The 14,725-nt window shown below is 45.3% G+C and overlaps 1 protein-coding gene across 3 annotated transcripts in view; it reads left to right on the forward strand.

Annotated features, from left to right (window-relative positions):
• The window catches only part of LOC117511871 (tripartite motif-containing protein 54-like), a 54,373-nt gene that overhangs the window by 20,496 nt on the left and 19,152 nt on the right, over positions 1-14,725 (forward strand). For 2 of the 3 annotated variants that reach the window (XM_034171778.1, XM_034171779.1), the window contains one exon: positions 13,253-13,799. In XM_034171778.1, the coding sequence (XP_034027669.1) occupies positions 13,253-13,549 (297 nt within the window). In that variant the 3' untranslated portion in view covers positions 13,550-13,799. Of the gene's footprint in view, positions 1-13,252; positions 13,804-14,725 lie in introns of those variants that run through there. The other variant, XM_034171780.1, reaches the window with a different exon arrangement.

Below are 14,725 nucleotides of genomic sequence, written 5' to 3' on the forward strand. Positions count from 1 at the left end.
GTGGGCAGGCTCGACGATAGGAGACGCCCGTCTGGAGATGAACCGGAACCACACGATTTCCACCGCCACCGAACCCGAAGGATACTGGAGCCGCCAAGTCCCGAAGTCCCCAGGTGGCCACCGTCTCAGCGTGTCGGATCTGGTACTGCTGGCGGAGAACAAAGACAGTCAAGTGTGGGTGTGTATACACCCCGTAACAATAACGGTGGGAATTCCACCTCTAACACACACTCGTGCAGCGTCTGTTTAACCACTTATCTGACGGGAAGTAGGACGAAACAGTCGCGACCCACGCCGGTCCTCTGGTTAGACAGCTGCAACACAATAGCTCTTGGAATCAATCAATACAGGCAGAGAAAGTTACCTCTCAAAGAAGTCGATATCTCGGCGACGTGGTGGAGGTGTCATCCTGCTTTTATCCAGGGTGAGATGCAGATGATCGGTGACAGCTGTCATAGTTGATGAGTGACAGCTGTCACCTCGGCTGTTCCTGTAAGGCGGCAGCGCCCTCTCGTGCCTGAAGCCCGCACTTCAGGCAGGGCGCCCTCTGGTGGTGGGCCAGCAGTACCTCCTCTTCTGGCGGCCCACACAACAGTTTCTTTACCATTCATTTTTATCATTGAAGATCAAAAGTCTGGGTGTGGGACAAGCACAAAACGGCAATATTTGCATATAATGATGCTGAAAAAAGATAACTATAAAAGTGTGAAATTTCCCCTTTTTTCTGTTTTTCATACAATATGATCAAAGGACATAAGTGCCCATAGTCTAAGAATCACCCATATATGTGTTAAATGTTGTAACTGTGACTTGATGTGTATTACAGCTGTAACAGCCCGTTCAGGCTTGTGTGGTGTAGCGCAGCTCTGAGACGCACCGACTCGCTGCGCAGCTCAACTGACCGGTTTGTTACAGGCCTGTTGGACACAATATTACAGGTACATTATCTGTCCCATAAGTGAGGATGTCATTGTATCTGTAATATCGAGCTGATTATGGACGTGACAGCCCATTCAGGCGTGTGCTGTGCGGATCTGAGATGCAGTGACTTAGTGTGACACATGGTGTATTGGGTGTGATTGTGCAATGTTCACATCTCGTACACATAATGATTGCATGCCACAGACTTTGCACATTACAATATTTCCTTTGCACGCCCCAAACAGGATGCATTGGTGGGGGAATCTGGCTCATTGGGAGCATAATCGGGACGGGCCATCAGGATTTGGTGTACCTGATCAATTTTGAGGTTCCCTTGAATGCGATCAGAATGCTCTGAATGCAGTCAAACTGTGGTTCGACCGCCGTTTGAGTTTTCTAACATTTAATATTTTCTCTCTAAACATTTTAGCTGTTGAAATTATTATTATTAACTAGTATTAGTAGTAGCGGTAGGGATGCACCGATCCACAATTTTTTGTACAACTTACAACTCAAGCGACTCATGGCGAAACAGCTCGTATGAGCGAACCATGAAACATTGCGCCGATGGGCAGGCGTGCATGATCCCGGTGCGACGGTTCATGCACGCGATGGTGTCTTTCAAGTAGGAACACAGTGCAAGCAGCTGCATTCCATGGGACAAGCTGCACCACATTGCGCCGCTAATGTGGAGGAAAATAAAATAAAAACCAGCTGTATAATTAGTGAATATCACTGGGTTGATATAAATAATATATAAAAGGGGATGCAATACAAAAGCCTGCAGTTAAATAAAAAGAAAAAAATGCCACTCACAGGATTTTAACCTGCATGCTCTGGTTACCAGATGGAAACTTTACCACTGCACTACAATCACTGTCTTGTAACAGGAGTGTGAAATGGCTAAAATCAACAAGCAGATAAACGTATTTTCTAAAAATAAAAGAAAAAAAGCACTGTGATAACTGACCAAATGGTGTATGTTATGGTGTATTTCTACTGATACGTGACTGAAAGTGGCGTACTTGTTATACTGTTGGGTTGTCCTGGTCCTGTGGCGCGCCGTTCACAGCTGTCACGGCCCGACATGCATGTCCTGTCAGACGTGACATTCAGATGGCCTGCTGCGTGTCCAAATGGACAGACGGCCCATTTTTATGTTTTTATGTATTTCCACACAAGCGCACACACACACACACACACACACACACACACACACACACACACACACACACACACACACACACACACACACACACACACACACACACACACACACACACACACACACACGTGTCCATCAAAACATGGGATGTGTGCTGCAGCTGTGATGTCCAGAACCGGAGATGTCTCAACAGCTGTAAGCAGCCAGCCACGCCCCCTGTCCTGTCAGTGCGCAGTCCAAGATGCCACTCTGTGATCAGATGAGAGATGCCTCATCTGTGAGGGTTGGGCGAACCACACGTACATATGTGCTGTGGGGGAGCCAACACTCTGGCACGCCATGTGTGCACTCGGCAACCTCATAGTCGTGGGGGTCACTTAGACAAATTTCACATCCAGCTTGACAGTGATTTTCTGGTGACTGTTGTTGTGTTAATAGTACCAATGGCCACACATTTTGAGTTGTTAGATATTTGTGTGTGTCACCTGGAATTTGGTTGACACCTGCCACAAGAGGATTCGATGGGCTCTCACAGCACACACTCTTGTCTTTCAGCCGCTGGTGTGTGCAAATAGTTGTAGCAACAGGTGCACGAGGCGTTGGAAGCAGCAACGATTTTACATGTTTTGTACACGATTCCTGCTTCATGCGCACTTTCTGCGCAAATCGACCAAATTCGCACTATATGTGAAGGGGCCTTAAAATAAACCGTAAATTTCTAAATGTATCATCAGCGACAAACTCTGGATTAATACTGAAGGATTTTGATGGAGATTTTTCCCTTTCAGCAGACAGAATCTCTGTTCAGCTCCTCCCCAGCTGCATGCTGAGCTGGCTTTTCATAGTGTTTCACAGCCTCAAGATGCCAAAGTGGCTAACTTTTCAGCACACATTTCAGCAACAATTCAGTTCATTTTTCAGCATTCATTCAAAATGCTGCAGCTAGAGTACTAACGGGGACTAGAAGGAGAGAGCATATCTCACCCATACTGGCCTCTCTTCATTGGCTTCCTGTTAATTCTAGAATAGAATTTAAAATTCTTCTTCTTACTTATAAGGTTTTGAATAATCAGGTCCCATCTTAGGGACCTCATAGTACCATATCACCCCAATAGAGTGCTTTGCTCTCAGACTGCAGGCTTACTTGTAGTTCCTAGGGTTTGTAAGAGTAGAATGGGAGGCAGAGCCTTCAGCTTTCAGGCTCCTCTCCTGTGGAACCAGCTCCCAATTCAGGTCAGGGAGACAGACACCCTCTCTACTTTTAAGATTAGGCTTAAAACTTTCCTTTTTGATAAAGCTTATAGTTAGGGCTGGATCAGGTGACCCTGAACCATCCCTTAGTTATGCTGCTATAGACTTAGACTGCTGGGGGGTTCCCATGATGCACTGAGTGTTTCTTTCTCTTTTTGCTCTGTATGCACCACTCTGCATTTAATCATTAGTGATTGATCTCTGCTCCCCTCCACAGCATGTCTTTTCCTGGTTCTCTCCCTCAGCCCCAACCAGTCCCAGCAGAAGACTGCCCCTCCCTGAGCCTGGTTCTGCTGGAGGTTTCTTCCTGTTAAAAGGGAGTTTTTCCTTCCCACTGTTGCCAAGTGCTTGCTCACAGGGGGTCGTTTTGACCGTTGGGGTTTTTCCGTAATTATTGTATGGCCTTGCCTTACAATATAAAGCGCCTTGGGGCAACTGTTTGTTGTGATTTGGCGCTATATAAAAAAAATTGATTTGATTTTTCAGAAAATACGTGCTCGACTAACAAACAATTTGAACCCGAGAGCCGTGTGGAAATTTGGCGCTACCCGTGGCTTAGAACACTGTGGAAGAGAGCTCTCTCAAACAGCTCGTCTTCAGAAACCTCCCCCCTCCCCTGCTCACACTCAGCAGCAAACAAAGGAGAGAGCAAGCAGCAGCAGTTGACAGGTTTCACAGTGGCTCCTCTCTGGTATCGGAAAATGTCACAGGTTGTATTGGTATTTTCCGATACTTAAATTACATAGGTATCGGCTTCCGATACCAATACTGGATCAGATTGGTCGCATCCTGAAGTAGTAGTAAAAAAAAAAAGGCTTCAAAAGTGAACCTTTATCTAGGGGTGTTGTGGGGACCCGCTCCATGCCCCCTTCCCGCCTGGATTCACCCCTTTGGTGTTTGAGCACAAAGAATGGATAACATTTATTTGTGCAGAAAACATGTCCAGATTGACAGGTAACAAAGTTTTATCAGCGTTGTTTATGTCATGTTGCCTGCAGAAAGAGAGTTTAGGTGTATTTGGGTGGAAAAAAGTGTGAGATGTTAAGACATCGCGGAGCAGCTGTTTTTAGCGAGGACACACAGAGCGGCTCAGAGTTTTAAATAAAGGGGAAAAAGCATAAAAATGTTGTTAAGCAGGTGTGCTGTTGTCACCGTGCTTTGAGAGATGACAACTTTTTCAACTCAGAGCTGCAGCACAAAACTGCAGATTAAAAGCTTGCAGGTCGCTGAAAGTGGGCAAAGTGGGCAGTTCAGTCAAAACCAGACCCCAATGGATGGGGGTATGTACAGAACTTTAAAGACAAATAGTTAATGGAAAAAATGCTTTATTTGGTTTCTTTGCAATATTTATTTCTTTAATTTGGTGAGCTGGTTTTGACTTGTTGCAGAGGCTCAACTACTCTGAAGTGTTTTTACACATAGTTTGATTTGGTTTAAAAGAGTTCAGCCTTTGAAAACAACAGTGAGACGCCCAAATCTGGTCTTAGTCAATACTCTCTATAGTCTGGTTGTTGTTGACCAAATATATAGTTTTATCTGGTTTTAAAGCTTTAGATGTGGGGTTTAAATCAGACTTGAACCTTATTTTATCTGGTAAGAAACAGGACTAAAGGATTGACAAACTGGCTTCAAATGGGTTCAGTTTGAGATAAACTGGTGGATTCACACAAGGTGGTTTGGTTAAAAAACAAACAATTTCATGCTGTCTTTTTGGGTTCTGAGGAACTGATAAGGACATTTTCTGACATTTGTTATTTGTTACATTTTATAACTATAAAATGTCTGATTATTGAGGTTTTTTCAAGGTATTTTTTAATATTCACAGCATGTTATACTTTGCAGCACACGTTAAAAAAAATTAAATTTTATACTTACTCAATCAAGTTATGCCAACTGGTTCCATAAAAAGCAAGCTACAACAAATTGTGAAAAAATGCACATTTAAACAACCATTTTTTTTTGGAACCGGTTGACATAACTAGATTAAGTTTGTATAACATTTAATTTTTAGAGTGCAGTTGTTTCCAAACCTATTTATTTATTTATTTGTTTGTTTGTTTTCCACCCTTTAACACAAAGCTGTTTGTTTTATGTCGCCTCATTCAAAGGGTGGGGACAGAAGTCTTAAAAAAGAGATGTTGTATTAACTTAATCTAGTTACGTCAACCAGACCAGAAAACACAGTTGTTTAAATGGGAAACATCATATACAATTACCAACAGTTATAACAATTTGAGACTATGTGTTTTTTCCATTTAAATAACCGGATTCTGTAGGTCTGGTTGACATAACCAGATTAAGTAAATATAACATTTTGTTTCTTCGGGCAAACAGACGCTTTTGTTTGTTTAACAGTTTTATTTCGCACATCAGAGTGAAGGCTCAGAGACGAACCATGATGCAGGTGACTGGACGTCATGTAGCGAGATGACGGAAAATCAAGTCACTCAGGATGGAGCCGAGGAGATGGACGTGATGTTCTATCCCAGTTGGTACAAACCCAGCAGTCAGTGCAGAGTTAATCCTGGTCTTGCTAATCCTACAAAACCCCTGTCAGACGTTCACAATCCTGAAGAACCTATTTGCTCACCACCTCAAGACTCAACCACAGATTCCACTACTCGTACCAGGAACCAGACTGAGACACCAGGTGCAGTCCAACCACAACCCCACCTCCTACAGCACCAACAATGCCCATCAGCAACTGAGACCCAGATCCAGTTCCACCCTTCTGTAATACCTACATCCAAGCCCTTTAGCCTTGATGAGAAGATGTCGAACCCCGACCGGTCTCCCCAAGAACTCTCCAGCCAGTTTCTCGCTCAGCCACAACACCAAAGTCTTAACCAACCTCCACCTTGCCCTGATTGCACGTCTCAACCTCAGAAGAAGCCCAATGGACCAGGAAGCTCTTTCAACCCTCTTCCTCCAGTGCAAGTAGCTCAGCAGGCAGCAGAAAGTGAGGAGAACGAGGAAGAGGTGGACATGCAGGGCTGGGTGTGCCTTCCCGGGGCTGCAGATAAACGCCTGGTGGAGGGTAGTTTTGATCTCAGAGAAGGTAGTTTAGACCATTTTCTAGAAGCTAGCACTGCAGTAGATGGCGAGGGCAGAATTTTAAATCCAAATGACACGTCAGAGTTGGCACTGGTCGGGAAGAACTGTGAAACTGAAGCGATGAAAGAGGAGGTGGACAAACGAAGTCCAGGAACAGATGAAAGAAATGAGGAGCTGGTGAAGGATTTCTCCAAGTTCGGAGGCGTGACAGAGAATCACTCCAACACTGAAGATGATAATCCAAAGGTAGAAGATTGTGCAGCTGGCAGAGCGGAAAGTACAAATGGTTTCATGTGGGGAGTCAAAGACGGAGGGTTTGAAACCAACGCTGAAGATAAACAAGAGGCGGTGGAGCCGACTGAAGACACTCAACCCAAAGTGGAAGCGAGCGCCAGCGAAGCGGAGGTGAAAATGACCCCGTTTGTCTCTGTGCAGGTCAGTGCTCATGTCTGGCTTTACCTTCATCATCATCATCATCATCATCTTCACTGCTGCTGTTGCACTCTCCATGCTGCTGTGTGGCCACGCCCACATTTTGTTTTCCACAACAATGCTGAAACGGTTGCTGCACTCTCGCTGGTCTCTGTGTGGCTGCAGTTTTTAGGAAGCAGGAAAGGATGAAGAGGAAGGAAGGATCAAGTCATTTTAATGCCTCAACTATAATCTTTCACAGTTTTGTCAGCAGCTTTTGAAATGCAAACACACGTTTGGTGGAAAACTCACCCCAGGGCTCCACAGAGGGTCACACGAGCATTTTAGCAGCAAATTTTTAGGGTAACCTTTGATAAAAAAAATTTATGTCTGAGCCCTCGGACGGGCTGCTGTTGACATATGAGGTCATAAATGCAAAGAATGTCCTAACTGAAGATGGTTGTTATGCTAGCTGGCCGTGTCTCATGTTTAGGCCGTCGTATCCGCGACAAAAACCGTCTCTTCTCAAGTATAAACTGGTGATTATAGTTTGCAGTTGGGTGTAAAAACACAGAGCAAGTGAGCAATTCTACAGTAACGGAATTACATTGACATCAAAATCTGGCCATATTTGATCTTACCATTAAAGGTTTTCTGTGATTGTAATTCTGCTCCCATAACATGACCCTCATGCTAACTGTGTCAGTTAAAGGACATGTCACACATTTTTAACGTCCCACTTAGTAAGACGACATAAAAGTGTTGATGACTAAATGTCTCTGCACACATGCTCATAATTAGTGATCGCTGATTTGTTTTATTCCTCTCACTCTGAGCATTAGCAGGTGCATTTCCGGAAAAAGTCTCACTCCGCAATTCCCAGCATTTTTCGGCGTGTGACGCACATTTTAGAATGAGCAGAAACATCCTGATGACTGACAGACAGAAAGAAATGAACCTGCTCTGTCTGAAAATGAAGCTTCTGAGCTTTCGTTCAAACGTGATGGCTCGGATTTACAGACAGGAGATGACACACTTCACCCCGAAACGCTTAACTTTGTTAGAGTGTCGGATTTTGGAACCTAAAGTTTGGTGATGCACTGTTTGTGTGGATGCTGGTTTACTGAAGCTGTGCACATGGACGTGGGACATCTGACACTGTTTTTAACAGACTGCCTGGACACAGAGATGGATTTGTTACATTGGAAAAAGTCAGAATACATTAATTCCACAAGTTAATAGACTTTATTTAATGTGACACAATCATGAGAGAACTGAAGGCGGAGCTGCAGCCAGCAATCATCTACCTCTGGATGAGTCTGGCATGTTCAGGATTTTACCTCTTTTGTGTTTTGTGGCAAGCTTCTTTTTTTTTTACTTTGAGTGTGAATTTGGAGCTGTGTGTGTGTGTGTGCGTGTGCCCATGCTGTGCAGCTGATGAGAGGCTCCTGCTACTGTCATTGTCTCCAAGATGTTTTTTGCCCGGCGGCAGATGTACTTTTTTTTTTTAAGATTTTATTGATAACACTCATAATTAATTGTGCATAAAGCTGAGCCTCCAGCACATATTGTTATTGGCAGGCTGCATTTATGACTCATGGCCGTGCAGGTGCACTAAACCTTCTTGGAGCCTCAGCTTTTACTGTGACTGCATCAAAATGAACAGTTTTCACTTAAAGACGAGTGATCATAACACGACATCACACTTATGTCAACTTTGGAATTAATCTGTGCCTCCTTTCTTAACGTTAGCAGCTACATTCCAACGAAGCGCATGCTAGGGTGCTTCTAGGAGCGATGTCACTTGTCAGAAACACACGAGTACTCACGAGTATTTTGTTTTCGGATGTCTCCATAGCTGTTTGCTGCGAATGCCGTATACTTTGAAACTGGTCATGAAGTGCACAAAGTAATCCCGGTGTTATGTGTCGACGCGGGTTGAGGAGCGGACCTGCGTCAGACGGAACCCAGCGCTACAAATAACCAGAAAGCGGTTCCAAAAACAATATATTTATTTCACCCACTGGTGCATAAAAAGTGTAAAAACAGAAATAGCGTCCTTCTGGTGGAGTGAAGGCTGGCACACTCTCCAGCGCCCAAAAGGATCAAAGCCCGGCGCTCCTGGACCCACTACCACCGCCAAACACCCCCCAGGTGGACACGACAAACCGACTCTCTGCGAAGCATAGAAGAGGTGAGGTAAGTTAGCAGTTACAACTAATATCCTTCAAAAGACACACACTATCAGCAACACATACAGGTCTGTATTTTAAGCTTTATGCAAATAAGCAGCTTCTCACAACAGGTGGAGGACCACTTGTCCGCATGCCACAACAGTGAGAAGCGAGCTGCACAATCCTCATCACAATTCAAGTATACTGCGTAACAAAATACCAAGTTACTATCAACAATTAGTCAAACACTTAATCACCTTTGATGTGTGCTGACGGCATGTGTCCCTCACCCTTCCTTGCTTCACAGGCTCGATGTGTCAAACCCAGGCGCGGTCCTCAGCGTCTCACAAACGAACATCACAAGGTCGAGTTCCCGGCAGTTCTGCTTGAATCACACATGACTTAAATGCAGAACGCCAACCAATTATCTGCTTCAGCTGAAAGTCTTTAAGGTTGCATGTGAGCACCATTCACAGGTGCTACACATGATGTTGATGAGGGTGAAGGATTCTTCAGCCAGCACCTTCTCCACAGACAAATCAGTTCTCATGCCACCTGGAGAGCAAAGAAAAGAAAAGAACACCAAAATATCCAGCCACACCCCCCAACACACAACAGTACCCCCCCTTTAACGGGAAGCCTCCCGGCGACCGAACAGACCAGGCCCGAGAACAGCACCTCCCTCCGGGGTCCTCGTCAGGAAGCAGACAGCACCACGCTCCCAAGGTCCACCACAGACAGCAGGACAGGGCACCGCAGCTGGAAGGCCGGCTGGCATCAACAAAAGCCCCAAAACATTCCCCAGTACAATCCAACACAGGAAAAAACACAAAACCCACCCAAAACCTCCCCAGGGGACCGTCCCATCAAACCCCGGGAAGAAAAGAAAAACTCCCAAACACAAAAACCCAACACAGCCCCACAAACACAATACAAACATAAATGCATAAAAGAAAAATAACAAACAACCCCCCCAGAACGACCTGCAGAACCCAACCCCCCCCCAGAAGGCCTTTACCGCCAGTTCCAGGAGGAACAGCCAGAACCAGAATCCCACAAAGGTCCCCAGGTATACATGGAGCAAACGGCGCCCCCAAGAGGACCGTACCATCAAACCCCAGGAGGCACCCTCCCCACAACCCCGGAACCCCAGACCCGGCCACACCTGGCTAGTCGGCCCCACAAGTCAATTTCCCCCCCAGAGGACCGTCCCATCAACCCTGGAGGTGGAACCCGGAAGGAAACAAAACAAAATCAAAAATCAACCCCCGGAGGACTACCAAAAACAACCCCCGGGGGGATATAAAACGACCGTAAACCCTGTTACCCTCCCCGGCACCCCGAAAGACCCCAGGTCCCTCCCAGAGCCCCTCGGCGGCTCAATTTTGGCGAACGGCTCAAAACATTAAGCCGGGGAAGGGAACAGGAAAAACTAACCCAGCCCCAACCTCAAGGCGCAGCGGAGAACCGGAAATACGTCCGGTGCCCCAACTCGACCATACCCCAGCCTCTCGGGAGGGGTGGAACTACCGAAATGGCAAACGGCAACAGATTGGCCCACCCCTCCGACTGAGGTATGTCTCCGCTGCACCACACCCCGGCAACACCAATGACGAACGGTACAAAGGCTCACCGAGGCTGGAGTGGAACCGGGCCCTAACCAAACCAAGAAAAACGCCCCTAACACCCCCCCCCCCCCCCCCCCCTTAGTGCAGAGGTCTTCTGAGAACGCTCAGCGTGACCAACCTGCACCACCCCACAACCCACAAGACAAACGGTCTTGGGGCAAGTGAGGTTGGGGTTAGGGATGTAGGGAAATAAAACACAACAAAATAAAACGACCCAACAACCCAAACAGAAAATACCTAAAAACACATAAAAATTAACAATTAAGTAAGCCCAGACGGGCTTCTAACCGCCTAACATTCACTCCACCAGACACGCCTCTGACTCCCCAAACAAATTATAACCCCTATTTAAAGAAAACAAAACATTAACCCGTATTGTTTTTTTGTTTTTTTTTCTTTTTTATGTGTGTTTTGCCTGTCCCAGAACACCTGGAGATACGTCACCATTATTTTTCTTGACGTTTATATGTCGGGGCAATACAGTAATCTCTGCTCGTCCGAGCTGCATGGGCTCGTCAACAGGAGGAGCCAGTGGTCCTGTCGGAGGAGCCTCAGTGGGGCGAAGAAGAGGCGGCCCAGATCTGTGTCGGGGAAAGCCCCGAGACAAAAAAACCCGCTCTGATGGGCGTCCTCTCTCGCGTCCACGCTCCTTCATCTGATCATCTAGACGAATCACCAACGATATTAGCTCATCTAAATCGTTTGGCTCGTCACGGACTGCCAGCTCGTCTTTTAATGACTCATTTAACCCATCTACAAACACGCCTCGTAAAGCTGCGGCATTCCAACCTGACTGAGCAGAAAAAATCCGAAAGTCCACGGAATACTCCGCCGCACTCCGCCTCCCCTGCCTGAGATTCAGCAACCGTTGAGCAACGGTATTCGTTTCACCGGATGGTCAAAAACCAGTCGGAACTCCCGGGAGAAAGCCTTAAAGGATCCTAACAATGGCGAGTTGTTACTCCACCACGCTGTGACCCAAGCTAAGGCGCCACCTCGGAGCAAATTTGTCACATATGACACACGACTCCCATCAGAAGAGAAGGAAGCCGGTCGCTGAGCAAAAACCAGAGAACATTGCATCAAAAACGAAGCACAGGCTTCGACGTCTCCCGCATAAGGCTCCGGATGACAAATAATTGGTTCGGACGCCGAATCTCTGGGTGACGGAGTTATCAGCACCGGTATCGATGATGCCGCAGCTGGAGCAGCAGGAAGCGGAACGGCTTGCGCTGCGAGCTCCGTAACACGGGCGTCTGTTTGTTTAATTTGGTTTGCGAGATGCTGTAATTGCTCCCATATTTTCTCCAAGTGTTCTTGAACTTTTTCGGCAAAAGGAACCGCCTCTGCCGCTGGGTCCATTATGGAATGGCCGGGAACTACTGTTATGTGTCGACGCGGGTTGAGGAGCGGACCTGCGTCAGACGGAACCCAGCGCTACAAATAACCAGAAAAGCGGTTCCAAAAACAATATATTTATTTCACCCACTGGTGCATAAAAAGTGTAAAAACAGAAATAGCGTCCTTCTGGTGGAGTGAAGGCTGGCACGCTCTCCAGCGCCCAAAAGGATCGAAACCCGGCGCTCCTGGACCCACTACCACCGCCAAACACCCCCCAGGTGGACACGACAAACCGACTCTCTGCGAAGCATAGAAGAGGTGAGGTAAGTTAGCAGTTACAACTAATATCCTTCAAAAGACACACACTATCAGCAACACATACAGGTCTGTATTTTAAGCTTTATGCAAATAAGCAGCTTCTCACAACAGGTGGAGGACCACTTGTCCGCATGCCACAGCAGTGAGAAGCGAGCTCCACAATCCTCATCACAATTCAAGTATACTGCATAACAAAATACCAAGTTACTATCAACATTTAGTCAAACACTTAATCACCTTTGATGTGTGCTGACGGCATGTGTCCCTCACCCTTCCTTGCTTCACGGGCTCGATGTGTCAAACCCAGGCGTGGTCCTCAGCGTCTCACAAACGAACATCACAAGGTCGAGTTCCCGACAGTTCTGCTTGAATCACACATGACTTAAATGCAGAACGCCATCCAATTATCTGCTTCAGCTGAAAGTCTTTAAGGTTGCATGTGAGCACCATTCACAGGTGCTGCACATGATGTTGATGAGGGTGAAGGATTCTTCAGCCAGCACCTTCTCCACAGACAAATCAGTTCTCATGCCACCTGGAGAGCAAAGAAAAGAAAAGAACACCAAAATATCCAGCCACACCCCCCAACACACAACAACCGGTGGATCATCGGATGGTCACTAACAGCCTAAATCTAAATTGGTATGATTTCGGTGCGACATGTCCTTTAATGAATAATTGATTAGATCATCTAACCTACAAAATTATGTTGTACTCGTAAGTTTGGGGTATTTTTCGTTTGGGTATTTCTGCATTTTGTTATTTGTGCACCGGTGTGCGTTTACTCATTGTTATGGTTTGGCAATATTTTAGAGAATAATGATAAACTTTTGACTCTGAACAGTTTACTGCTGCAGTTTGATTTTCCAAATTAAAACTAAAGTAAAAATACAGAATCTGAAAAATGTTAAATTCTTTGTAATTCCACACAATCTTCTCTCCTTCCTCATATCCCAACAAATGTTCTCTTATTATGTTTTTTGTTGCAGCATCATCACTCCATCCTCACCTCTTCTTTCCTTAAACCCAAATCTGTTTATTCCCTCTTTCAGTCTCCTCTTCATCTCTGTTCTCATCCTTTCTTTTTATTCATTCCCTCCTTCACGGCTTTCTTCACTTTTCCTAGTCCTCATTTTTGTTTTCGTGTCCCCTCTTCTTTTACTTTGTGTATTTCCTTCCCTCTTCCTCACTCTCTCTTTCTCTTTTCCTCCCTTGTTTTTTTTTACCATCTCTACTTCCTTCCTAATTACATCCATAAACTCCCAAATTCCTTCTTCATGTTATGAATTCTCCCATCTTCTGTCTTTGCTCTATTCCCACGCATGTAATGGCTTTGTCTTTTTCATCTGTTGCTCCTCCCTTCCATTCTTCTTCTGCTGCATTCTTTTCCATCCATCCATCCCTGTCCAGACTGTCACGCTGATCTTCTACCTGATGGCTTTCCTGGTCATCCTGCAGAGGGTTTGGCCTTATATCGGCTGCTTCATTTGCACATAGCACCAGCAGGAGATTCATCCATCCACACTGCTGCACCGCTCAGGTACATGCACCTGCTGCGCCTCCCCACAGTGTGTTGCAAAAGGCTTTTATTCTAAAAAACCTCAAGCAAAAAATGTCCTTCAGATCGATTTTATTCTAAACAAAAAACAAAACAAACAACAACAACAACAAAAAAAAATAAAAACAGTGCACTGCCAAAGGCTTTTATTCTGAAAAACAAGAAAGCGCTGCAAAAGGCTTTTACTCTGAAAAAACCTCAAAGCATAAAATATCCTGCAAAAGGCTTTTATTTTGAAAAAAAAACTAAAGCATAAAACGTGTTGTAAATGCCTTTTATTCTGAAAAAAGTACAGCATACATGTTCTGGAAAAAATACTTGTATTTTGAAAACAAATACAGTATAAAATGTGCAGTGAAAGGCTTTTATTCTGAAAAAACCCACAGGACTAAATTGTGCTTTAAAATGCTTTCTGTAATGCACAAAATGTGTTTCAAAAGACTTTTTTGTTTAAAAAAACAACAAAAAACAAACAAACAAAAAAACTCCAGAATAAAGTGTCCTGCAAAAGGCTTTTGACCTTCATGTTAAGGTAAAAATTTTTTTAAATGGTAAATGGACTGCATTTATATAGCGCTTTTCCATCTGAATCAGACGCTCAAAGCGCTTTACAGTTCTGCCTCACATTCACCCCGATGTCAGGGTGCTGCCATACAAGGCGCTCACTACACACCGGGAGCAATAGGGGATTAAAGGCCTTGCCCAAGGACCCTTAGTGATTTTCCAGTCAGGTGGGGATTTGAACCCATGATCTTCTGGACTCAAGCCCAACACCTTAACCACTAGACCATCACCTCCCTTGCTAAGTAGCTGAAGTGTCCAAACAATCCAAATTCCCTCTATGACCTTGAAAAAAATTACTGTGACTGGGTTTAAATCCCCGTCTGTTTGTGGTGGTTGGAGT

This window comes from Thalassophryne amazonica, chromosome 6 (genome assembly GCF_902500255.1).
Source record: "Thalassophryne amazonica chromosome 6, fThaAma1.1, whole genome shotgun sequence".
Taxonomy (NCBI): domain Eukaryota; kingdom Metazoa; phylum Chordata; class Actinopteri; order Batrachoidiformes; family Batrachoididae; genus Thalassophryne; species Thalassophryne amazonica.